Source organism: Aphis gossypii, chromosome 2, assembly GCF_020184175.1.
Source record: "Aphis gossypii isolate Hap1 chromosome 2, ASM2018417v2, whole genome shotgun sequence".
In the NCBI taxonomy this organism is placed as follows: domain Eukaryota; kingdom Metazoa; phylum Arthropoda; class Insecta; order Hemiptera; family Aphididae; genus Aphis; species Aphis gossypii.
This window is the reverse complement of record NC_065531.1, coordinates 71,716,269-71,743,173: the sequence shown is the minus strand read 5'-3', so window position 1 is coordinate 71,743,173 and position 26,905 is coordinate 71,716,269. Positions and strand designations below refer to the sequence as shown.

At 30.0% G+C, this 26,905-nt stretch overlaps 1 protein-coding gene and 2 long non-coding RNA genes across 4 annotated transcripts; all 3 read right to left on the bottom strand.

Moving 5' to 3' along the window:
* On the bottom strand, positions 1 to 6,065 carry LOC114121763 (uncharacterized). Of its 2 annotated transcripts, XR_007603831.1 has the most exons (9): positions 5,833 to 6,064; positions 5,375 to 5,735; positions 5,080 to 5,308; positions 4,768 to 4,932; positions 2,984 to 3,177; positions 2,621 to 2,707; positions 1,992 to 2,542; positions 1,415 to 1,473; positions 1 to 1,338 (listed from the first exon to the last, which is right to left on the bottom strand). It is a non-coding gene; the product is annotated as an uncharacterized LOC114121763 (long non-coding RNA). The 2 variants fall into 2 exon arrangements; XR_007603830.1 differs by having other exon boundaries at positions 1,415 to 2,542; positions 5,833 to 6,065.
* Positions 6,066 to 6,916: 851 nt separating this feature from the next.
* LOC126549720 (uncharacterized) lies at positions 6,917 to 12,516 on the bottom strand. Its single transcript, XR_007603833.1, has 2 exons — positions 11,840 to 12,516; positions 6,917 to 7,435 (listed from the first exon to the last, which is right to left on the bottom strand). It is a non-coding gene; the product is annotated as an uncharacterized LOC126549720 (long non-coding RNA).
* A 7,216-nt stretch (positions 12,517 to 19,732) lies between these two features.
* LOC114121765 (uncharacterized) lies at positions 19,733 to 26,064 on the bottom strand. The gene is made up of 8 exons (XM_027984219.2): positions 25,748 to 26,064; positions 25,482 to 25,639; positions 24,402 to 24,555; positions 23,705 to 24,268; positions 23,543 to 23,610; positions 23,258 to 23,480; positions 23,045 to 23,153; positions 19,733 to 22,652 (listed from the first exon to the last, which is right to left on the bottom strand). The coding sequence occupies exons 1-8, from the start codon at positions 25,806 to 25,808 to the stop codon at positions 22,457 to 22,459; spliced, it is 1,533 nt and encodes a 510-aa protein (XP_027840020.2). The 5' UTR covers positions 25,809 to 26,064; the 3' UTR covers positions 19,733 to 22,456.
* Between the last annotated feature and the right edge of the window lie 841 nt (positions 26,065 to 26,905).

Here is a 26,905-nt window from a genome sequence, read left to right as displayed (position 1 = left end):
ATACAGAATAATATTGTAATTAAAATAATATGCTGTGTTTAGTGTATGATACTGTACCATTTAGAATAAATTCAGATATTTTTGTGAAGGTACCTACCTCCTATGTTTTTTTCTCAATATCAATAATTTTGAATACCTTTATAAAATTTAAAAAAAAATTATTATTAATGTCAGATCTACTTACGTAAAAATAAAGCTTAGGTATTTAAATAAAATTACTATAATAAATACATTTTATTTGCTTTTGAAGTATTGTCTTCGTCGTAGTCGTAGCACCTAAGTAGTTCGTAATTCATATACTATTCATTTTATATAGAGATGTCAAAATTACGTGAGCATTTGGGACCAGGCGAATAAACTTGAATTTTAAATAAACCTAATTTTAAATTAAAATTTATTATACAATAAATTTATTGTAATACTTACATAGTATTTTCAGAACTATGCCGGTACGTGCATGTATATATATTGTATATACTTGAGTGTTTATATGTGTGTGTGTTTTAAGAAGGAAAAGTAACGTAATATTGTTGTACGCACAACAAGTAACAACAATAATAAATAATTATTAATTATTTCATTGTTTTATTTCTAAAATCTAAAATTAAAACAAATTCCTAAAAACAATAACCTATTGGCATTCTTATTTATCATTTTATTCAATAATTCAATATTCACTGATCTCGAGACTCGGATTTCAGTTAACTTGCGAGTTGCGAAAGTTTTGTATGGTTAGGTTAGGTGTAATACAGTAGGGTAAGCTCGTAAACTATTCTGTATTTTGTTAATTTAGCTAAGTTCCTATATTATTCAAAATTAAATTTTATTTTGCTTCATATTATTGGGCCATGTCATTTTGTATTATTAGATTCTGAACGAAGTGAATTGAAATATGATTTTACAATGATGTGTGTGTGTGTGTTTTTTTTATAATATTAAATTATGTTAATTTTTGTAAAATGAAATTTAAAGGGGCTGGTAAACATGTTTTTTAGTATCTATTTAATTTAGTTAGTAAGTAAAAATGTATATAATAATAATAAAATAATAATTGTCAAAAATATTGTAAAATTAGGGAAGTTATTGTAATAGGTAGGTGGGTGGATGCCAAATGGTATTAACTGTGAACCAACAACTCTAAAATATTAAACCTCTGTAGGTACTTAGATAAGAACCTAAACTTATCTTTTGTATAATATAATTATCTACTCTGTGTCCTGCATATCTCAAAACAGATAGATGGCGATCTGAATTTAGATCTTGAGTGTAATCTACCAAAAAATCTTTAATTGCTTCAGTATTAGCTGTTCTTTCTTGCGTTGGGCCTCCATTTCGAATCTGAAAAATGCAAACAGTAATTAATATTAATGACAAAAGTTTATAATTTTCAATCAACTTAAAATTTTATTCAAACCTTCAAATTTTGTTGTCTAAATTCAACAAATGACTGATTTTCTAATAACAGTAGTTGATCTATAAAAAAAGTAAAGAATTTAAGAATCAATTAGATTAAATAATTGCCATTTCATCACAATAAATATAAAATAATAAAAATAATACACTTTTAAACACAATTATAGACTCACTTATACCTTAGGTTAGGTAACAAATTAATACAAAAAACATATAAGTATAATTTTGCTTTAAATACACTGCTGTTATTGTGGAACATCTTGCAATATAAAAATTGCTGATTCATATACTATACCAGTGGTTTTCAAACTGGGTGCCATAGTTTTTCCATGAATTACTGATTGCATTGAATTGTGATATAAGAAATTAAATTAATTATAAATTCAAAACAATTTTGTTCATCTAAAAAAAGGTCAGTGTGCCGTGAAAATTTTTTGAAGTATACAGGTGTACCGTGTATAATAAAAGTTTGAAAACCACTACACTATACTGTCTATACTTAACAAAATTATTAGTAATTTACTCACAAAAACAATCTAAAAAAAAAAATACATTTACAATTATGATTTTAGACTTACTTATATCACATACACTGTACAATGTACATCCTTTGGTTAGGTAACAAATTAATACAATAAACATATTAATATAATTTTGGTTAAAATACACTTAGTCTTTATCATGGAACATCTTGCAATTAAAACATTGATACCTTAGGATAGAAGACTATAAAAATTTAAATATTATTCATGTTAATTAACAATTATATACTGTATTAGGTGCATATTTAACTGCCACTATTAGTTTACATTTAGAACAAAATTAATAGTTAGAGTTAAATCCTACTAAGGAATTCCCACACTTTGGGATAAGGTTTGATGAGTCTTAACAATGAAGCATCGTAACTTTCAACAAAGTTATTTGTTTGAATATCTCTCTTAAAAACTGTTATTGCTGTAGGTCCCATCGTTTCAAACCAATATCTCCAAATATAATCAAATAAAAATTTCTCAAAACACATTATTAAATTGGGATATTGGTTTATGTAATCAAAAATTGTTTGAAATCCATTCTCCATTGATGGGATATCATCAGTTTTTACAGCAGGCAAATATGGTAAAGCTAATACCTGTAAGTAATGAATCTAAATTAATTAATTTGTTAAATTATGAAAAGTATTATTTTAGTTTCAATATTCAAAAATTACCATTCTTAACACTCTGGCAGAAATTGGATTTTTAGTAATTAAGTGGTATATACTAGTTTTTTTATTTCACGTGAAACATATTATTGCCTAAAAAATAAAATGTTAATTGTATACTTTAATTTTCATTAAAAAAAACTTATATAAGTGTTTGAACTATATTTTATAGCAGCGGTTCCCAAACTGTGTGAACACTTGGCAGGGAAGGCGCAAGCCGTGTTATTTTGTCATAACAATAAAAATATTTCCATATTTATATACTATAAATTTGTTATTTATTTATTCATGGGAGGCGCAATTATTTTTTTTTATTTTTAGGGTGGCGTAAACTAAAAAAGTTTGAAAACCTAACTGTTTTATAGGTACCTCAACAAAATGAAATAACACTCTTGTTGATCGCTTTTAGGGAATATAGTTTTTATTGCATTCATCAATCCATATTCATATTCATATTCATGTTGGATGCACGTTAATGGTAAAACATTTCTGATGTATGACAACAACTCAATATATATTTCTTCGGTCTTCCCTGATAGTATTGCATACACCAATGGAACGCTCTGTAACAAAGTATGTATGTGCATTATTACATAATTTCTTAGGTATATTATTTCTTGTCATAATTTTTAATTATTTGCTATATTGTAGATACTGAAGTCTTGGAAGATTCCAGGTGCAGAATAAACATTTTCTGAAGATTTTGAGCTGAATGAAAATAATATACAGCGTATATTTATCAAACAACACTCATTATTTCAAAAAGTATTGACTTTTTTCAAATTTTTTTTTTTTCAAAATTTAAGATCTATACTGTTCTAAGAATTGTAGAACTCATCCCTATTTTCACCCTTACATTTATTAGGTAAGCCACTATAAACTTTCGATTTTCAAATGACAACCTATACTTAAAATTTTAAACTAATATGGTTATTTTTTTGTGAACTATCACATTTAAATTTTCATTTTACGTTTATCCATTGATGAGATATAACTTCTCAAAGTTGGGTAGTTTTGGGAAACGTTTATTGAGTATTTGAGTGTAAATGTGTTATAGATTGTCAGTAGATAATTAAGAATAATTAATAATATTATTCCAATTAATTATAATTATATGACAATTGATAATAATAATAAGGTATATGCAGGGCCTGATTAACCAATAGGCTAAGTAGGCTACAGCTTAGGGCGCCAATTGGTCAACATTAAATTGGGGGCGCCACAACATTTTTTTTTTAAGAATGTAGAATTTTTGCTAACCCTAGCCTACTGGTGACCAACTCCTTAATCAGGCCCTGGGTATATGGGGCAAGTAGTAATAGGTACAAATATTATCACCACTCTCTGCTACACTATGGGTTTGACGATATTGAATTCATTAGATACTATTATAGCTACTAGATTTAACAAATAAAAATCCTAATTATGACAGTGCTAATTAGAATTGATGTAAAAAACCTAAAAACCTTCTAAAACCAACCAACTTTGAGCAGTTATAACTCACCGACAGATCAACAAAAGTTAAAAATGTTAACATGAACATTTATGAAGAAAATAGCTTTATTTATTTATGAAATTATTAATATAGGTTGCCATTTGAAAATCAAAAGTTGATAGTTTTTAACTATTAAATGTAAGAGTGAAAAAAATTAAAATTTTATACAGTTGAATAAAAATATGTATCTAGAAATTTGAAAAAAAAAATTGAAAAAAAATTTATACTTTTTGAAATAATATGAGTGTTGTTTGATAAAAAAATCACTCTGTATATTTGAGAGGTAATATTGAATTCTTTGATTATAATATTTATGACCTACTACATTTTTATAAATTACTTGAAAAGTAAATACTTGATAAGCATCTTTTTTTTTTTAATTTTGGTACAGTCTTAAATGTGTGGTCACATGTCACATCCTGCTACCCGAACCTTATATTTTAATTAATAGTTAATTAAATAATTATCACATTTAGTCTTAAGATTTAAAACATTACATACATTTCTTAATTCTAGTTCTAGTTGTTGAATACTTGAAATATTATAAAAAATTAAACCTTTGATTTGTTGATTAATTAATAAAGAATCTTGATAAAATCTATTAAAGTTTAAAGTTAGTACTTAAACTACTTAAATTAAAGTATAAATATCAATTTACTTATTTGATGGATTTTTTAGTGTTAATGTAAATTGGCTATTTGCCATTAGTAAAATATGAAGGTCTTCAATATCATCAGGTGTTGCAGGAAATGACTTTTGCCTCAGATGATGCATCCTTTCAGACCCTTGTAAAAACTTGAAGTCTTGGGCAGCATTTGGAATACTATTAAGTAAGTCAGTGTTATAATTAAAAATAAATTATTTACTGATTAATATACAAACATACTCTTACATTTTTCAGATAAAACAAATTGTAACTATTAAAGGACATTTATTTAATTTGTAGAATAGTATAAAGAATATGTATTACTTGACAATCTCTTCCATGTATATTCCTCTAGAGGAATATGAACAAACGGATTTTTTTAATGCCTTCTCTGTCAACTTATGCCTCAATAATGGTACCTCCTCATTGATTGGCTTTGCTTTATGATTATATTGTTTACATAAAATCAATTTGTCATCATATTGGTCAGGAGATATATGATCAGTTGTTCGATATGAATTTTCTGTTTTTTTTCTCAAGACACACCAAATATCTGTACAATTATAACATTTATTTTTTAAATTTTTTTTTTTTAGTAGGTAACTTTTTTTTTACTCACATTTTGTTCTCAGTTTTTTTATTTTTGTAATAAAGGAAGCTCAAATTATCCCATATGATTTCTGTTCTTCTTTGAGTACCAAAAACTATTTTATAAGTCTTGGGATTTTTCAAAAAATTAAAAATTTCATGTGTAAGCTTTTGGGGTTCTATTTCATGTAATAATAAATAGTATATTTTTAGTGAAAGAAGTACACAAAATAACATAAAGATATACCCGGATTATAACTTTTGATGGGCTCCAGTAAAATCTATTTATTTAAAAAAAATACTATTTTGTATTCATCAAATGATTGAATACATACCATTATCATTGTGTACCAAATCCATCAGTACATAGTCATGATCATGATTTATAATACCTAGAGCATCATTATATATATTAGTAATTTTCAGACTATGTTAATTAAATAATTAAATACATACTTTATAATAGGTAAATCTATTGTATACACTTACCATGCTCTGGATTGGTAAAATGATAGGCATGGTCATGACTCATGATTTACAATATCTAAACAAACTTTCAATATAGTTTAAAAACTGTGTTTTTTAAAGTTTGTTAAAACATATAATAATAATATTTTCCGTTATTTGTTGGCACATCCATTTTTAATGATAGGTAGTTTAATTTTATTTATTGTCAAAATAATATATTATACAACATACAATTTAAACTTTTAGATATACATGTAGAATGTAATATAATTTTTAGGTTTATGTATAATGTAATATCATTTTTATCAATCTTAATATTGAGAGTTTTTTGTCTAACGGTTGGCAATTCCTGCTTTCGGAGTCTTATCAAGATTCTTTCTCTTATAATTTTTCGGACAATATTACTGATGTCCCTAGGGGAGCGTACACTGACTAAACATTACAATATTGTCATTAAATAATAATTAATTGTGTAATACAAATTTAAATATTCTCATATTTTATGTATTAATAATTTTTTTTTCATTTATTTAAAATGTGTCAACATATCACATGCTATTATAAGATTTATGCATTAATTACAAATTATAAATGTGCAATAATTTACATGAATAATTATTAGAACTTCTGTTTGTAGTAATATTTACGATATGTCTGTAAGCTGCACTCTGCTACTCACTGCACTAAAAAAAGGACCATAAAAAAATTAATAATACTTTGGAAGTATTTTAAAACCGGAAAACGAGATGCAGATTAGACATATTTAAATTGTACTGGAAAACGGCTGTTGGGCGCCAATTTTGTGACCGTCACGAGGGATGTCGAGCGTCCACGATTTTCGACCCCATCCCTCCGTCCAACCATCGTCGCGCATGTGGCGCCCTCCGTCACCGACTAGCGCGATCAATAACGCTGCACCAACGCCAGTCGCCAACCGGCAACCAGTCCTTTTTGTACGCTTGTCGTATGTTGGTCGGTCGATTTTTGTCATTTGCGCTCGTTTCACTTCGTGGTTTTTTTTGTTTGACGGATTTATATTCCGACCACGTTTTGGTTTTCCTCGCGTATTCGCTGTCCGTGTCGTCGTGACAGCTCACCGTCCGTCTTTGTTTGCGAGCCCGGTCGTGACTCGTTTGTGTCAGCGCGCCATGTTTTTTGTTTGTGACCGCATCCTGTACGACAACGTTCGTCCTGTGCGCCACTCCGTAATGCCACTTTTGCTGATTATTTACTTCGTGTTTGTTTCGTGTATCGCACCATAGTGCCGTTGTTGGAGTGTGTTGTAGTCCGCCGAAGATCACCCATCCGCCTTTATCGGGACACGTCCGATTCGGGGTCCACGAAACACGTGGTTTTGTTACATTTCATCCGTGCTCGTGTGCACGCTGGACGTTACGTTAGGTTAGCCTGGTGTCTGTTCGTGCAGCCGACATCAGGAATGCCAACCTTTCCCTCCGAGAACGCCGTCCGTATAATCATGGAGTTGGTAGCAGCGCCAGCGGCCGCCGCAGCAAGTATCAGCTGCCCGCGACTGTTGTCAGTCGAGAGCTTATCAATTGTTTCACCACCAGATAAGATTGTTGTTTCATTTTCTTTTCATTATTAAATTGTATGTGGTCGACACCTTGTGTCACATAGTTTTATTATTATTAGAATATACTTTTTTTGTCATTATTTTATTTGGTATGATCATACCCCCCTGACATCGTGTATTTTTTTTTATTATTAATAGTTTATATATTACAAAAATAATACATAAAATTAATTCATTCCTTTAAGCTATGCTTGTGTTAGGATAAATGAATTATTGAGATAATGTATACATAGAAAAGTGTCGTTTTATAACATTCATACAATATCTCATTATAACCCTACTGGAATTGTGTTTTCCGTTTACTATCCTCCCATCACTAACCTTAAATTATATTCCTGCATGTTACAAGTACCGCGTGACTAGCTACCTACCAAAAGTGACTCAATAGCTCTGCGACGGTTCGACAACATCATGGTAGCAGAGCGTAGTTAATACCTTATCACGTCCTTATCACGTCCCAAACGTGAGTCCGCGATCGACAATATAAAGGCTGTACCTGCCATGACAGCTCGCGTGGGTACAGATTCGGGCTTCATTCTCGACTTCATATTAAATGTTAACGGTTTCGATGTTTTGTGATCCTAAGTCAAGGTCGACGACAATGCACTTCTGGAATGTCTCGTTACACTGAATAGAGCATCAAAGTACTTGGTAGGACAAGTAGGTGAAATAAATGCTCAAATTCATTCCGCGAAAGCCGTCGCCAATATACATCGCCCAATTTTTTCCACGTCCACGGAGGACAATAATGTCGGCAATACTCAAGCATATCTGCCGAAACACAGTGTCAAACTTTCTCGTGACTTCCTGAAATCCCTCTACCGAAGTTCGGAAGTGATTTCCACTTATGGCCCACATTTCATGATACGTTCACAGTGTTGGTCGAGGTCTTTCGGTAATATTAAATATTGACAAGCTATGATTTGACTAAACTATAAACGAAACTCTGGTACCACACCGAACGGATTACCGAACCGCTGTTCTGTTCGTTTAAGCGTCCTTCCTCCCGCCCCACCTCGCCCTCGCCGTGCGTCCGTGTCCGACATCGCGTACTTTGTAATGCATCATCGTTGGCATTAATATTTGTCTTTCTGCGTGAGCGTGTTTCGCTCTTGGCGCTAACATCCGTCCGTCCATATAGCTGTCGATGCTATAACAATATTCGCATCGCGCTGATTTTCGTATAACAGTTTTATATTTCGATAACCGCGTGTCCGATCGTAACGAGAGCGATTCTGGTAGTAATCATAATATTGCGTTGGTGTTTGAACACAATTTGTTTGTCGTGTTGGTTTTGCAAATATGGCATCCTGGTTGAATTCGCCATCGGACGACTCGAACAGCGATTCGAATGATTTACCGCCGATGGTCCACAATAACCAAAAGATGATCGGCGGCATGCCGAAAGTAACGATCAAGTCCGAGCTCGTAACGTGCAAGTCTGAGCCCTTGTCTCCCGACATCAGTGATGCCGATAGTGACGTTAAAAACGAGAGTGGCGAATATAGTGATGTATTCGATGTCTTTAGAAACAGTTGGTACAATCACCCTCTCAGCTCCCTCACCTCCGCAAATTCCCGAGTATAATACCTAAAGAGGACGGGTCCCGCACGCCTCTCTGCCGGGAACGCAGCCCTAATAAAAGCGATTGCCACGGTACGTTACCGCAGAGATTTCCAACGCCGATCAGAGGTGATCATCACAACGTGAACCGCACGCTTCCCTAAGGTTAGGATGTCACACAGGATGTACAGCGATTTCGATTACCATTTAGGAGGTTTTGTTCCCATGCCGTCACCATGGCCGAGGCTATTAGTATTAGACACGAACGCGGTTCCCTTTTCATTCCATACGAGGCTGTTCCTGAGAACGTTATATTCAAGGGACCTCCTAGTGACGCTTCATACCGCAGAAATCTCGAACTCGAAAGATTGATTCACATTCTTGGTGGCGTTATAATCGACAACCATATTAATCGTTAGTTCCATATAACTACATTCGTTCTTCTTGAGACCCTTATCGACGGTATCCTCCCGGCACTCCCTATAAACAGTGTTCCTCCGGCGATCTCCATCGACGGTGATCATCGCGCTATCCCTTTTGACAGTGTTCCACCGGCCATCCCCATCGACAGTGTTCTTACGGTTTTTCCTATCGGCAACGTTCTGGTCAACATTAAATCTGAGATTTTTTCGGACGCCACGCTTTGCTACCAAAATGTTGTCGCACCGTCGCGGAGCTATTGAGTCACTTTCCCTAGCTGGCCGGGAGTACTTGCGATGTGCAGGAATACAATTTAAAGATAGTGATGGGAAAAAAACTGTTAAGTAAATGGAAAATACAATGCCAGTAGGGTTAAATGAGATAATGTATTAATGTTAAAAAACGAAACTTTTCTATATACTAAATAAAATCTACTGTAAACTGGTTGTTAAGTGAACTCTAATTTTAAGTTATCATTTAAATTAAATGTATAATATAAGTTTTGTATGTTATAATTAAGAATTAAAATTGTGAATCTAAATTCTAATAAATCTCCTAGCCGGAGAAACGTTGTCGATAGGAATAGCCGGAGGAACACTGTCGATGGAAATGGCTGGTGGATGACTGTCGATAAGAATAGCGCGAAGAACACCGCCGATGAGAAGCACTAAAGGAACACTGTTAATAGGTATTGCCAGGAGGACACCGTCGATAAAGGTCTCAAGAGGAAGGAATGTAGTTGTGAGGAACGAACGATTAATACAATACGGTTGTCGATTATGACGCCACTGAGAATATGAATCTAGACTTCGAGTTCAAGACTACTGCGGTATGAAGCGTCACTAGTAGGTCCAGTGAATATAACGTTCTCAGGAACTGCCTCGTATGGAACGAATAGGGCACCGCGTTCGTATCGAATACTAATACCCTCGGTCATGGAGATGGCATGAGGGACAAAACCTCCAAAATAGTAATCGACATAGCTGTACGGGCAACACTATCGGTACCCGAGTGATCACTATATCGCATATAGGAAGGCCCCGGAGAATAGCGTGCGGTTCATGTTGTGACGATCACCTCTGATGGGCATAGAAAATCCCTCCGGTAGCGCGCCGTGGCAATCGCTTCTATTAGGCCTGCGTCCCCGGCAGAGAGGAGTGCCGGACCCAGCTTCTTCAGGTCTTATACTCGAGAAGTCGCCCGAGGTGAGCGAACTGTGAGGGTGATTGTACCGATTGTTTCTAAAGACATCGAATACATCACTATCTTTGCCACTCTCGGCATCACCGATGTCGGGAGACAAGGGCTCAGACTTGCACGTTACGGGCTCGGACTTGATCGTTACTTTCGGCATGCCGCCGATCGTTTGGTCATTGTGGACTATTGTGTGTATCGATGGTAAATCATTCGAATCACTGCTCAAGTCGTCCGATGATGAATTCCGCCAGGACGCAATATATGCAAACCCAGCACGACAAACAAATTGTGTAAACAAACACAGACGCGATAGCAGATTACTACAGGAATCACTCTCGTTACGATCGGACGCACAGTTATCAAAATATAAACACTGTTATATGAAAATCGGCGCGATGCGAATATTGTTATAGCGTCGACAGCTATACAGACGGACGGATGTTAGCACCAAGATCGAAACACACGCACGCAAAAAGACAAATATTAATGCTAACGATGATGCACTACAAAGTACGCGATGTCGGACACGGACGCACGGCGAGGGCGAGGTGGGGCGGGATAAAGAACGCTTAAACGAACAGAACAGCGGTTCGGTAGTCCGTTCGGTGTGGTACCAGAGTTTCGTTTAAAGTTAAATCAAATCATGTAGTTTGTCGATATTCAGAATAACTGCAAGACCATCGACCAACGCTGTGAACGTATCATGAAATGTCGGCCACAGGTGGAAATCACCTTCGAACTTCGGTAGAGGGATTTCAGGAAGTCACGAGAAAGTTTGACACTGCGTTGCGTCAGATATGCTTGACGTATTGCCGACATTGTCCTCCGCGGACGTGGAAGAAGTTGGGCGATGTAAATTGGCGATGGCTTTCACGGAATTAATTAGAGTACTTATTTCATCTGCTTGTCCTACCAAGTACTTAGATGTTCTATTTAGTTTAACGAGACATTCCAGAAGTGTATTATCGTCGACCTTGAATTGGGACCACAAAACATTGAGACCGTCAACATTTAATATAACTCGGGAATGAAGCCCGAATCTGTACCCACATGAGCTGTCATGGCAGGTACAGCCTTTATACCGTCGATCGTGGACTTAAGTTTGAGCTTCGCAATCGTTCAGCGCCAGTGACCGCCGCAGCAAGACGCATCATCTGCCCACTGCTGTCAGTCGAGAGCTTATCACCATTTTCAACACCAGATAAGATTGTTTCTTTTCTTTTCTTTTCATTATTAAATTGTATGTGGTGACACCTTGTGTCACACAGTTTTATTACTATTAGAATATACTTTTTTGTCATTTTATTAGGTATGATCATACCCCCCTGACATCGTGTATGTATATAAAAGTGTCGTTTTTTAACATAAATATAATATTTCATTATAACCCCACCAGCATTGTGTTTTCAATTTACTATCCTACCATCACTAACCTTAAATTGTATTCCTGCACATCGCAGGTGCCGCGCGGTCAGCTTGCGAAAGTGACTCAATAGTAATGGCATTTGAACTAAGTATATGAAATAATTAAGCATAATTATAATTAAATAATTATTAAGTATTTATGTATCTGCCACAGATTAGATTTGTTAATATCAGTTAATTACTAAAACTTAGTATCTTACATAAATATTAAAGAATGGATAAACTATTTGTGCTTATCATACGGGAACGAATAACAAAATATTTTGTGATTATAGTGATCCTAATACAAAGATAATCACAAAATATAATTCATGAAAACCTCTGCCTAGAATAAGAGGCGTTGATAAAATCTGTCTTTCTTTCGTCAGTCTCTTCCCCATTCCGGCACACTTCCCTCTATTTGATTAATATAGCAAGAAGCAATAGCCTGTCCATTCTTTAATATCTATGGTATCTTAGAAGCTCTATTTAAGATTTAAAATTAACTAATATCTTAAATCTTGCTTAGGAATTATAATAATTATAAGGATACCAGTAATAATCAGACTTTTATATTGAAATGGGCCATGGGCATAACTCTGATGCATTAGAACCATAAATAGAAGAGAAATATACATGAGGTTGGTGTCTCTACCTACAGACAACAATACAACACAAATATACTGTATGGATTACGTATACTTCATTTTTTTTTCAATTAAAATTTTAGAAGGCTTTGTGTTCCATAAACCTCACTAATTTTTGTAAATGATTAGACTCACTCGCAGACGTGCAGTCGTCATGCCCACATCGATTTATTACACTTCGTTAATTATTAAAAAAATAATCTTAGTGCTTATTCTATACTCACAAAATCGTCTTAATCGCTGTTTTCAACGTCCTTCACACTCGCTTATCAGGGGCTCGACCCCTAGAAAATCATCAAAAAACAAAATCATACAATACGGTAAGTAAGGTAAGCGTCCAAAATTATTATTTACGGAACTCCCATAGGTCACTCCTGTGCAATCTAATCGCAATACTTCCTTATCGCGTCCGACACGCAACCCGTTCTCAATCGCTTTCTTAATTAACCTGCCATAACTATCAATATGTCGTTACCTAATAAAAATAAAACAGTTTCTTCACTTATTATTCCAAAATCACGTATACAGAGCGTGCCAAATCACTCTACCGAAAATATACAGGAAGACAATAGTAATGACCGATTGGTAACTCCGACTCTGATCAAATGCAATCAAACCTCTAAATGCATTATCAAAATCAAACAAACAGTTTATAACTCCAAATAGCTATTCACTATTTTCCGACAATCAGCACGATCATACTAAATTTAATCCATCAGCTTCTGTTCCCGATGTATCAATGGACGATACCTACCCAGCTACCAGTTTCAAAACGTCCACTCCCAATATTTATTCGTTTAGTTAACAACTTCAAGTCCTTCTGCTCAATCATTCATTCGGTCGCCAATGGTGAAGCTTTAACCTGTAAAAGTTCTACTAATGGACTTAAACTATCAACCAGCACTCCTACTTCTTATAGAAGTGTAATTAAATTTCTTAAGGACAATAAAGCCGACTTCTACACATATCAGCTAAAGCAAGAAAAAGTTCCCATAAAATAGTCGTTAGAAACCTGCACCATACAACATGTATTGCAGATATTGAACAAGAATTACCTTCCCTCGGCCATACGGTTAAAAAAATAACCAATGTTCTTCAGTATAACACTAAGCGCCCTTTCCCACTACTTTTCATAGATCTGGAACAGGCCGACAATAATAAAAACATATTTAAATTCGAACTTTTATGCTATTCAAAAATTAAAATAGAAGAACCACGCGTAAAACGTCATATTATCCAGTATCTTCGCTGCCAAGACCATGGCCATACAAAATCTTATTGTAACCATTCTCTTAACTGTGTCCGCTGCGGAGAGCAACACCTTTCAGAAACCTGTCAAAAATCTACAAACCAACCATCCAAATATGTTCTATGCAAAGGTGACCATCCAGCTAATTATAGGGGATGCCTGGATGCCTCAAACACAAGGAAATCCAATCTTCTCATCTATATCGTCTCAAGACATCTCAACATTCTAGTCCTCTGAATCAAAAACTATCTATTAAAAACGTGTCCCCCGAAATTGTAAACACCGCTTCAAACTCACACTCTCGTCATAATACTTCATATGCTCAGATGACAAAAGATAATGGTTCCTCTCCTCCTTTCTCTTATACAAATAATACTGAGAAACTCTCACTCAAAATCTCTTCCTTCCTCGACGATTTCAAAAACTTATTAAATCCATTAATCTCTGATCTAACCACAATCATTAACAAACTCCTTTCAAAAAACAATAACTTATAATTCAAACAATATTCAACGTCCCATCACCCTTTTTTTATGAAATGCAAAAAATTTTAAATGTATACAAATATATTTTTTAATTAAAATAATAAATAATAACATACCTAATTTCATATTTTGTCTGAATCAAGTTAATATTAGATTTAACATTTCTAAACAATACATAACGACAACATTGATTTCAAAAACGTATATGATTAAAACTTCGCGTTCAGCATAATGCTAAATTATGCATAAAAATCAAATAGATTTTGAAAGAACATTACCTTTTCATAACATTAAGATATGATCAATCCAATATTAAATTATAATAACTAGGGCTTAGATGTTGTTAAATTAATTAAAATGTATTAAAGACGGTTATGGCTAGATTTGGGAACTTAAAAGCTTTAAAAACTGATAAATAATAAAATGAGCAAATACATACATAATATATACATTAAAACAAGACAATTTAGACTGAATTTGTTTAAAAATCTATTTATTATTTATTTTGTATTATCATTTTTTTTTTTTTTTTTTTAATAATTATGAATTCTTTTAAAAAACTTAAGATATGCAAAATACATATGTAGTTGCATACATACATACAAAATGTTAAGTTTGATATTATAATAAATATTATAGCTAAAGATTTTAATTTAATCATAACAACATCAAAGTCCTTATCATGACATCAAACATAATTAGTATTTATTTTAAATATGTTCAATTTCATCAGTAAAAATTAATCATAATACATTCTGAGTAAATTAAAATAAGTGAACTACCAAGATATTATGTATGGTAAACTAAATTTAAAAGCAAATTCATCGTTTTAGAAAGACTATCCATTTTTATATATCAACTCAATTGAAATAAATAATGATTAGATATGTGTTCAAAATTAGTTTAACTTTTAAGTTTTAACTTCCATATAAAAATTATGAAGAAGTGTAATTTATCAATAGACAACCACATAGCCGTGATGATACCTAATCATTTATCACTATTAGTATTGTATTGATAATATAATACGGTATAAATCATAGAGTAATAAATTGATTGGTAATAATTATAGACATATTGAAAAAATAGGTACATTATGTGTTGATGTCATACATTTTTTTGAAAAGATCCATCTTTTGAATTTCAATTTGATTTGCATCATCCAATTTTTTTAATAATTTTTCTTGCGACTTCAACATAATTTCATCTCTTTTTCCAATTTGTCAAGACTAAAAATGAAAAATGTAATATTTATCATAATGAATCATAGTATACTTTAAGTGAATGAAACAAATGAATAATATAAAGCAGATCAAATAAAAGGAAGTTTAAAATAAAAGCATTTGTTTAAAACCAAAATGACTAAATAAACATAAATATAATTATGAATTTTACTAAGAGCATGTTTAGTTGATTTGCATTATTATTAATTGCTTCTAGTTGATCATTTCTCAACTTTTCAAACTTAGTAAACCAAGCCGGTATCTTTTCATGACTGTTTTGGCAGCTAAATAAAGATTTTGATGTTCTTGTAAAAGGTGACTTGGATGTTGTTGAAAGTGATATTGAAGAATCTAACTCTGGCGTTTCAATAAGTGTTTGTGACTTTGGTTGACTCGTGTAACAAATCTACAAATTTATTAAAATCAGTATAAAAGAATAGATAGATAATGATTTATCAATCATTAATGAAAATTGTAAATTTAATCTATAATATAAAAATGAATTGCAAAAATGTTGTAAGCGCATAACTCAACAACGCCTGGACCGATTTCGCTCATTCTTTTTGTGTTAGGGTCATAATTGCCAGGAGAAGGTTCTTATGTAAGAAAAAGTTAAGAAAGTTGCACGGAAAATTAAAAAAAAATACAATGAAAAATAAAAAATAGAGATGATTACTATTACTATTATTATTATTATTACTATTTTATTTTCGGTAACCATGGTAACAATTTTTTTGTTATTATTATTTATTTTTCCCGGTTTTGTAACATTTTTCACTGATGATTCGCTCCTATTGGTCACAGAAGAAAAAAGAACAATTTTAGAAAAATCCACCAGAAAAGTTCGGAATCTAGATGTAAAAAAACAACAACTGTCACTGCAGTCCAGCAAGAAAATATACTATATTAAGGTTGCTATTGATTATGATTGAATATAATAGTTATAGATCTGTTGTTATATTTTGTTAAAACCATAACAACAAAAATAAGAATAAGCGAAATAAGTCAATGTCCATAGTAAATTTCAAATTCACAGTAATAGACTAACATAACAAGTTATATAAAGTTTTATTATTTTACCAACAGGCAACAATATAAAAACCATGAGATGGTACATTATTGTATTTTACCCACCGTAGTAAAAAAAAAAAAATGAGATAACTTTGAAACTTAAGTGTTAGAAATTATAAACTTACGTACACATCTCGGTGGTCCGCAATCCACCACATGTGGATTGCCTACATGATAATATACTGCTAGCATAATCATAAGAGAGTCACACGGCAACGGCAAGCAGAATGACTATAATATTATGACTTGAGTAACTCACTGACTGATAAACGTAGAGCCTGAACAATGATAGATCGATGCTTGCAATATTCGTAAAATCGTATCACAAATTTAGTGTGCAATAAGAAAGCATTTTACAAAATTCGCATATTAAAGTGGTGCTTTCACAAGATTTTTGAGAATCAAAACAGTTAATGAAAATGTTAAAGTTTTGAACACCGTTAAACCGAATATTAAATAACAAATTAACCAAAATTCGAATCATATTATATAGAATTGGCATTTTTAACGGGCAACGAAGTGCACGAGATCAGCTAGTACAATATATATTTTTAAATTGTAAGTATAATAAATTTAACTTTCATTAATGAATAAACAATAATATTAAAATTATTAAAGTAATTTAGTAAAACAAAAATATTTACTTTTTGGTGGTAAAATTGTTTGTCTGGCTGTAGATGATATGGCATTTTCTATTAATATATAATACTGTCATTTTATTCCATCTCTTCCAGACTTTTTAGATGCATCCCTCACTTGTCAAAAACGAGTTAATAACCTATGCCATTTTTTGTCGTATTGCTTAGGACTTACATTAATATGTTTAGCTTTAATTTCTTTTGAAATCACATTCCACTGTTCTAATATTTTCCCTTTTTTTTAATCTTCTCAAATTTTTCATGGCAAGCTCCTCTTGGTGTTATTAGTAACTTGGTAGAAGTTGTTGACCACAAATCTAAAATAAAAGACAAATATAATATCAAGTTGAAATATAAATTGTAAATATAATATTAAATATTTAATTGTATTTTAATTGTATCTTGTGTACCTACCAGAAGCACTAACATCAAGTTCAGAAATATAATCGTTTTTCAATACTAAAACCAAAAATAAAGGTTCATTGTTATATTATGTATTTTATAAATTGGAGTAAACTTTTTAATATGGTTAGAATATAGTTATATTTACTCATTATTATTTTAAGCTAATACATTATAATAATATAAGTAGCTTATATGTAGTTATCCATTATATTCTGATTCTCATCAACAAAATTCCAAATATTTGACATCTTGAATGACTTGAATAATGATTTATTGTATATATAAGTAAGGTTTACTATACTATATAATAAAATAAACTACTATAATACACAGTACCTTAGTAATATATGAGTAAACTTAGTTGAAAAAATATATAAAATTTAAACACACACTGACGCACATACCTTTTAATAATATTATTTTATATTAATATTAAATATAATCTCATATATATATCACAGGTACAAAACCTATTCTATTTATATCTTATATGATAATAAAAACATAAATTCCTGTTCTAGATAACTACGATAACAGAAATAAAATTAGGGGATTATTAAAAATTAACAGGGGACGAATCCTGACCGGTGTTTTTAAACCACCTATATAGTTGTGGTAGCCTAAGAAAAAATAAACCTAAAACCGGTGCATTTTATTTTAAAAGGTTTAGTTTATAAATAAAATTAATTTTTAATTGGTTTAATATCAAGCAATAATATGGATAAACATTTTGTACTGACTACTGTATAGGTACTTTAATAAACTGATAATTTAATACCCACCACCCAGATTTTTAAGGTTGTACAACATTAGCAATTTTAGTATTATTCACTGTATGTTAACATTTTATAAATTAACACCAATATTTAGATGTCAATAGTTCCTTCAATTATTAACACATTAATGTAAACGACCCTTCTAAATTCATTAAATATTTAACTCTGCAGTGTGCACGAATCATATTTCAAAAATATATGTTCCATTTGAATGTTAAAAGTTACCCCTGAAACCTCCCCTTCCAATTAAGAAAAAAAATTTAATTTATATTATATGATTCAAAAAAGTTTTCAAATCGGTCATTTTCCCATAATTTAAATATAATATCATGTTGAAATCTGCTGTCACATGAAATTTAGAGAACACCCTGCATAACTGTATAAGGAAGTTATAAGACCTGCCAAGACTTACGAGTTACGGCATTTTGGGAGCAGCCAAAAAGTCAAATATTAATATACTCCAATCCTTCCAGTCTATAAACTTACGCATTATCACAGGCGCTCCTTGGTTCGTCATCAATCAGTCCCTTCATAATGACCTGAAAATCCCAACTCTTCTTGAATAAAACTAGCCTCTCAATCGTACAAAAAACTACACACAGCCACAATTTACCATCAAAATCCACTTATCTCATATCTCCGTTCTTTAACTAAACCAATCAATCCACTAAGTCGATTAAAACGACGCTAGCCTATCTATAGATCTATTAAACATTTAATTTAATTAACAATTTAATGAGTAGGTAATGAAATTTGAAATGGTGACACTGGCACATTGGACGCCCCCTTCTTTCAAGTCTACATGTATTTTTCTTTTCTTTTAAGCCATCAAAATTTGCTTATTGTTTAATAATGTACACAGATTGTAAATATTCATTTTTAATAAATAAATAAAAAAAAAAAAATGATTAGAACTGCAATGATGTGCGCCTAAGCCATCATATTATTATTTTTTAAATATATAACAAAATAATTATAATTGTTAGCCATTAAGGATAAGAATAAGTTACAGCCGATATTGAATGGGACAAAATATTATACACACCCGCTACATTAGTAAGAAGAAGCTCTGTTTACGGTCTCGTGAGACGTGTCATTATTGTCTTTTTGTGCAGACATTCTAAGGCCAGTGCATATAAGCACATCGTCTATGCATTATTTATTATATTGTGAAAATTAATTGTCAACATTTGCGGTAGGTAATAGTTTAAAATACATATGTCAATGTGTATTATAAAGTTAACAATAGTGAATCAGAGAAAAGGGTTTATTATTTTAAAATACAAATCGGTCATCTCATCTTATACCTCAAACACTAACCACGGTTTCAACAGGGAAGTCGCTACAAGGATCTGAGAGGTAATTTTACCAGTTCATAACAATATTATATTATAGTATATTACACTAGGTGTCTAAGTAGGTAATTGATTTAAAGATCTTATAATGGTCCTCAGTAGTCCACTGGTCTTTACAGTTAATAGTCATCATAGAATCTTATTGGACAATAGAAAATACCAAGTGCCGATTGTTCTCAATTGTTATCGATGCCAATATTCCCAAAACTCCTTCCAATAACAATGCAATATAGCATAGTATAAATATTTGATAATTTATAAAACAATTTAAGATATAACCCTAACAGTTAAATTTACAATTATTGCTATACTAACAGAGATAACTGTAAAAATTAGTTAATATTTTATGTTTTGATATAAAATAAAAATAAAAATGTTAATCGTGTATATAATAGTTTTGTATTAACTATATAATATTATTTTAACATCTAATTGACTATTGTAATTTCATATTTACTATGAAGAAATGATAAAATGGTAACATATTCACATATCATTAGATTTTAATAAATAATGTATACTATGGGTACATGTTTTGTTGATAATAAAAGGACACGTAGGTATCTAAAAATATTTAACATGATTTCTATACAATTAAAATAATTCACAAACAGATAAAATAAAAACAATAATTTGAATAAAAAAAAATGAACTATATAATATAATAATTTGCTTAATAAGAAATTATGCGAGTAACAATATTAAATTTGTATAATTTTAGCAATCCATTATTTTTACAATATATAACTATTTACAACAATAATTAGACTTTTCCAAATTTCTAATAAATAAAAATAGAATCTTAAAAATTAATCACACTTGAAAACATTAAAATATTAAATTGAAAAAAAAATAATTATAAGAAGTAATGCAAAAAAAAAACACTTTCATAATAAGAAGAGTTACTAATGAGCTAACAATTTAACGATTGAGCATCTTAGACTCTGAACATAATATATATTAAATTATTAAATTTAAATGGTATGACAGTCCACCATCATCCATGCAATACAACAATACTATATGTTAAATAAAATAACTTAGTTCTAACTTCTAAAAAATGAAACATTTTTAGTTAGGATAAGAAATAATGCAAATATTGTCATTGCCTTTATGGCATATATTGTCCTTACTATAGGTATTGGCACATAGTTATTATAGGATATGTAAATAAATTAAATATATAATGAATTATTATGAATATTATTAACAGTTAAATTATGACAAAAAAGTTTTCAAAATGATACAGAAGAAAAAAAAATTTAATTTATTAACATTATGTTTTAAGGAAAATATTTTGTACGATTAAAAATGTTTAAATTAAATAACACATAGAAATGAGATATTGTCATTGGTTTAATATGTCTTGAGATACTAATGTAAACTATTACATTTTATAATAACAATTATTATATTTATATATTTATCATTCATTATATTACACAATATGAATACAAATAAATAGAATAACATACAAAGTGGCATTAACCAAGATTTAAGACTAATTGGTTTTAATTAATAACGATATTTAATACCTACAAATGAGTTACTGTGTTTCCACTCCTTAATGTTTACATAAAAAAATGGGAATACACGGTGGTCTACCATGTACATGTAGGGCCGATGCAAGCAAATTTTTATACGTAGGCAAAGATCAAAATTGCCACCTCTTGTTTTATTATTTTTTCTTAAATGCCGGCTCTATATAAATATAAATTTAGCCATCATAGGCTTGTCGCCTACGCCTATAACCGGCCCTGTGTACACACACATATTATAAGAGTATTAGTTAGTTTATGATGAAAGTGAAAGTTCAGAAGTAAAAGTTAAATATGAAAATTCATAATACTTATACATTATTTACAACTAAATAAATTAATGGAATACATGGAGTAATTTAAAAGAATTTTAAAATGAATACATGTAATTTTTAATTAGGTAATTGAACAGTGGGCGGGAATAACATGCAATGTAACATTTTCTCAGATTTCATGTTTTTGTAGAATAATGTGTTATGAAGCATTCTCAAAATATTTTAAGAATCGAAAAAATTTCCAGAATGTTTTTATCGTACAGAATCATCGAGTACAAACTTAGAAACATAATACAAATATACATATTACACTTTTTTCGTTTTTATTTGTTACTGAACAATTTACGAATTTCTACATAGCACGTTATTCCCGCCTACCCTTCAATTACTAAAATAGTACAACAATAAAAATTAAATGCTAAGTAAATAAAATGTATTATTATCAAATACAAATTATTGTAGTTATTCATATGTAAAATTGAAGTCTTATTTATTATTAAAAAACTAAAAATAGATAATTGCTAAGATTCCAATTATTAAAATTTGTTGTAAAAATGTGATGAATATTGATAGTTATTTAATTTACAAGTCTTTATAAACATAATAATATACTATGTACAAAAAAACCCTAAATTATAAGTTTAAATTAAAAATATTTGGAATGCCAAAAAGTTATTTGTCAATATTTTTTTTTTAAGGAACAGCAACAAAAAAGTCACTCTATAGAATAATATATTCATTTGCCAGTCCAATGCATAGTCATTATTTAGACATTACATCTGTTTGGACCGACTACAGTGCTTGGTCATTGCATACTACCATACTTTTGATTTTGGGGTGTAGCCAAATTACCAATTTGTTCTTCACTGCCATCATACTCTGAATAGTCTTGTGTACGATTAATAGCTTGGCTTATAGCATCACGTAATCGCTCTCTAAATGTTTTGTATTCCATGTCGGAGTTATTGGCAAAATCAAAATCTGCTACTTCTACCATATACCTATAAAAATTATATTTAATAATTATTATGGAAGAATAATATTTTTATATGACTATAGAAAATTTATTTTCGTTGTACCAATTTTGCAAAAGTACTAAAAAAATAACATAATTTAATTATTTATCAATACTGTTACTGTTTATTAACTGTTATTAATCAAAATATTATATTTATACTGTATTCAGGAATACTTTTACATAACCCTAATACAAAACTTTTATAAGTAGTTTAACAGAATACTGCACATAATTTTGAACAAAAAAAAATATATATTAGACGAATAATGGGTTAATAAAGGTTAAGCGTTTTCAGTTAAGTGAAAGCAGTTAACATGTAATAAAGTTTTATATTTTGGGTTTTTTGGATGAATATAATTTAACTATTAATAGTACCTCGATCTGTTCTGAAAATAATAAGCTATTCCGAACACAACAATAATTACTGCAATTGAACTGAAAGTTACTGGTACAACAATGACAGATATTTGTGGTTGTTTTTGAACTAAAAAATATAAAAAAAATAAATAAATAATAATACACATAATATTATAATGATTATAATTTAAAAAAAAAATGTTTTGTCATAAAATATAAAAATAAAGTTACCTTTATAAATATTAATTCCAATAGGTGTTACGACTTTTGAAACATCGTTAGCCAAATTTACAATTAATGTATAATTGGTAGGCTCACGGAAATAGTGTACAAACTGCATTTGACATTGCACTAAATTTCTGTCCGGTATACAAGAATCATTACTAGTTTCATTATAAGGTCCTTGAACATAATGGGCACAATAACGGAAGGGACCACTACCATTGCAGTTTACCTATTAATTAATAAATATTTAATTTAATAATGTTATCATTTATAACATAATTTTTTTATTACCAGAAGATTTAACATTTCTCCTTCTTGTATCCACACTTTTCCTTGAGTCTTGACATTTACTATTGGATCTAAAAAAAATTAAGATTTTATTATTTCTTATCATCTAAAAAATTAATTACAAACTGTGAATTATTTAAAATCAATATCCACACTTATATTTACCCTTGGTAAGCACAGAACGACTAAAATATCCATATTTTTGATTGTTTTTTACGGGAGCTTCAGATAATAATAATTCAAAATTTTTTTTTTGTTCACATTCTGAAGTAAAAGTTGAATTGATAATATGACGAGAAAATATAACATCAGTTTTAGAAGGTGCTTTAGTGGTAGAAGGCGTAGATATAGTATCAGCAATAGTAGTATTAGTAGTAAAATTATTTGGACTGGCTGTGGTAGTGGATACTATTGGTGTAGGTGAAGGTGTAGGTATAGGTACAGATGAGGGAATATTGGCTACTACAATGCCAAGAATTTCATGCTGAATGCCTGGTTCAGTATAGTTACTAGTAAATGTATAGCTTGAAATATTTTTTTGGTAGTTACAATCAACAAACCAGTAAACTGAGGTTGAATTGGCACTTTTATTAAGATAATCTAAATCGGCAGCATTAATTTCAATTTTGTGAACCGTTTCTAAATTAGTTGACACATAAATAGTTCGTGGAGAATTTTTTGAAATATCTGTATTATTTTGAAATAGTTGAAGTACACCGTTCAAATTTTCTGTAATACAAAATTTACAATATTTATATAAATCATTTCTTATAATAATGTATTTTATTTTACCCACCATATATTTGTTTTAATTGTTATTATATATATATATATATATAATTATATTTTAATAATATGTTACCTGTAACAGTTAACTGGCCACGACCACTAGCAATTGGATGATAGATGAGAGGAATTAATTCCTGTGAAACATCTACTTTATATCTATAAATTGAAGGTCCAATCTTGGTATCAAATGATATGTTGAATATTGCCACACAATTTTTAGTGTTGATCTAAAATTGAATAACACCAAGAATGTAATTATTTCCAAAATTTAAAAATAAATCTAAATAGGTAAGTAACAAATCATTAGTTTGTTCAATGTTAACTTTAGTACTGATTTATGATTATTTATTTTATTAATCACAGTAAAATATAGGTACAAATATTTAAATAAAACTTAGTTTTTTTTTCAAGTATTACTTATTGACATGTATATAATACACTATAAGTAAATACATTTTCATGTTTTCTATCAAAATTAATTGTATATTAGGTATAAATTGTTTCATGCATTATTATTATAAAAATTATAATTGCAACCAAAATCTGGCACACAGCCTTATAACTACAAGTAGAATGCCATCCAAGATTAAGACTTTGTGTAAATAATGACATGTAAGATGTAAATATAAAATGTAAAAAAAAAATAGACATACAAACAATTACCTACATATAAAATAAAAATAAAAAACATATTTATCTGAAAAACTAATTAATTTTTTTATCTTCTATTACATAGAACACTTAACAAATTTGTGAAGTATTAGGTATTTTGAAATGTTTAATGTTTTGATATATAAAAATCATAAAATGCATGTGTTGATAAAGCATACTCAAGTACAGTATTTATATTGTTTTTATTAAAAATATTTGTATTTATTACTTATTTGTATATTTAGTTTTACAATTTTAAATAGTTTACAAACGTGTAATAATTTGAGTTAAGAAGGTTGGTAAAATGACAAACCAAAATGTTTATATAGGTATTTTATTTTGTATAGAATAATGTATCTTACCTTTATATCCTTAACCTTTTAATTCAAATAAACAATCATCTTTTTATTATTAGGTTAAATATATTAAAACTAATAATCTATTTAATGTTAATAATAATAATAATAATAATAATAATTTAAAGTTTCAGCTAGGTACATACTTGCAATACATGCTTAGGAAATGCATCATCTTCATAGGAAAACGACAGTTTTCCCTTAATACAAAAACCTTTGTCGTCGACAACTGTGGCATTCAGAGTAACTGTTGAGCCAGTAGTTACAGGACTGTTATCGTTTAGTAATAATTGATGACCATCAACTAAAATAGGTAATAAATAACAATATAAGAATAACCACAATTATAAAAAAGTCAAAAGATTTATTAGATAATATGACTTGTTTACAAAAATGGTGTTACAATACTAACCGTCTGTACGACTCCAAAAGAGGATTGTAAGCACTAAATACCATTTCGATTTTCCTATCATAACTAATGGCGCATTTAGAGCAATGGTCTCGAGAAATTAAAAGAAAACAAATTAACTTACAATATTCAATAATTTACACAAATACATACATGCTACAGTACTAGACAACAGTGAAACAGTCATAAAAATATAGAAATTAGAATTTAGAACGGTCAACAATCCGTATTGTACTATTGTTTTGATGAAAGTAAATTATAGTATAAATATGTAGTATGTACTATGTAGTAGACAGGACAAGTGCCTACTATGACTAATCATATGCAAATATTGTTATTGTTAATACCAAATCTAAATGTTATCAATTGTGTTTCAAGCTTATCGCTTAGTGCTTAACATATGTTTCACACGATATGGATTTAAATCAATAGATGGCGCTGATGAGTATAATCGCATATTTTCAATTTTCATATTAGGTATATCAAAACAAAAACCCTCCGTCTAACTCCGTGTAAAAATTAGCTAAGTAAAAAAAAAAAGAAAAAAATCAAAAAAAAAAATCATTGTATAACCAAAACTTTTTTCGCTTCATATAGAATTTATAAAACCAGTAATTTCAAAGCACTATAAAGATGTGATATCATAAATAAATGCTAAGTAAACTGAATTTAAGTATATTTAGTCTGTTTCGATAATTTATTTACTTGGCGAGGAAATTTTAGTATTAATATAGAGTATACAGTGTAAAGTGTTATTATTGGTTGTAGAGTATTATTTTGATTAGTATAGAAATGTTAACTGTAATATTTTTAATTTATAATGTCTTATTGTCTAATTATTCATCCAGCGCCACGGTTCTTATATTGTATCATTGTATCGTATGAAGTAAAAAATTTCCTCGCCAAGTAAATAAATTATCGAAACAGACTAAATATACTTAAATTCAGTTTACTTAGCATTTATTTATGATATCACATCTTTATAGTGCTTTGAAATTACTGGTTTTATAAATTCTATATGAAGCGAAAAAAGTTTTGGTTATACAATGATTTTTTTTTTGATTTTTTTCTTCTTTTTTTTACTTAGCTAATTTTTACACGGAGTTAGACGGAGGGTTTTTGTTTTGATATCACCAATTTTTATCATTTATACCTAAATAA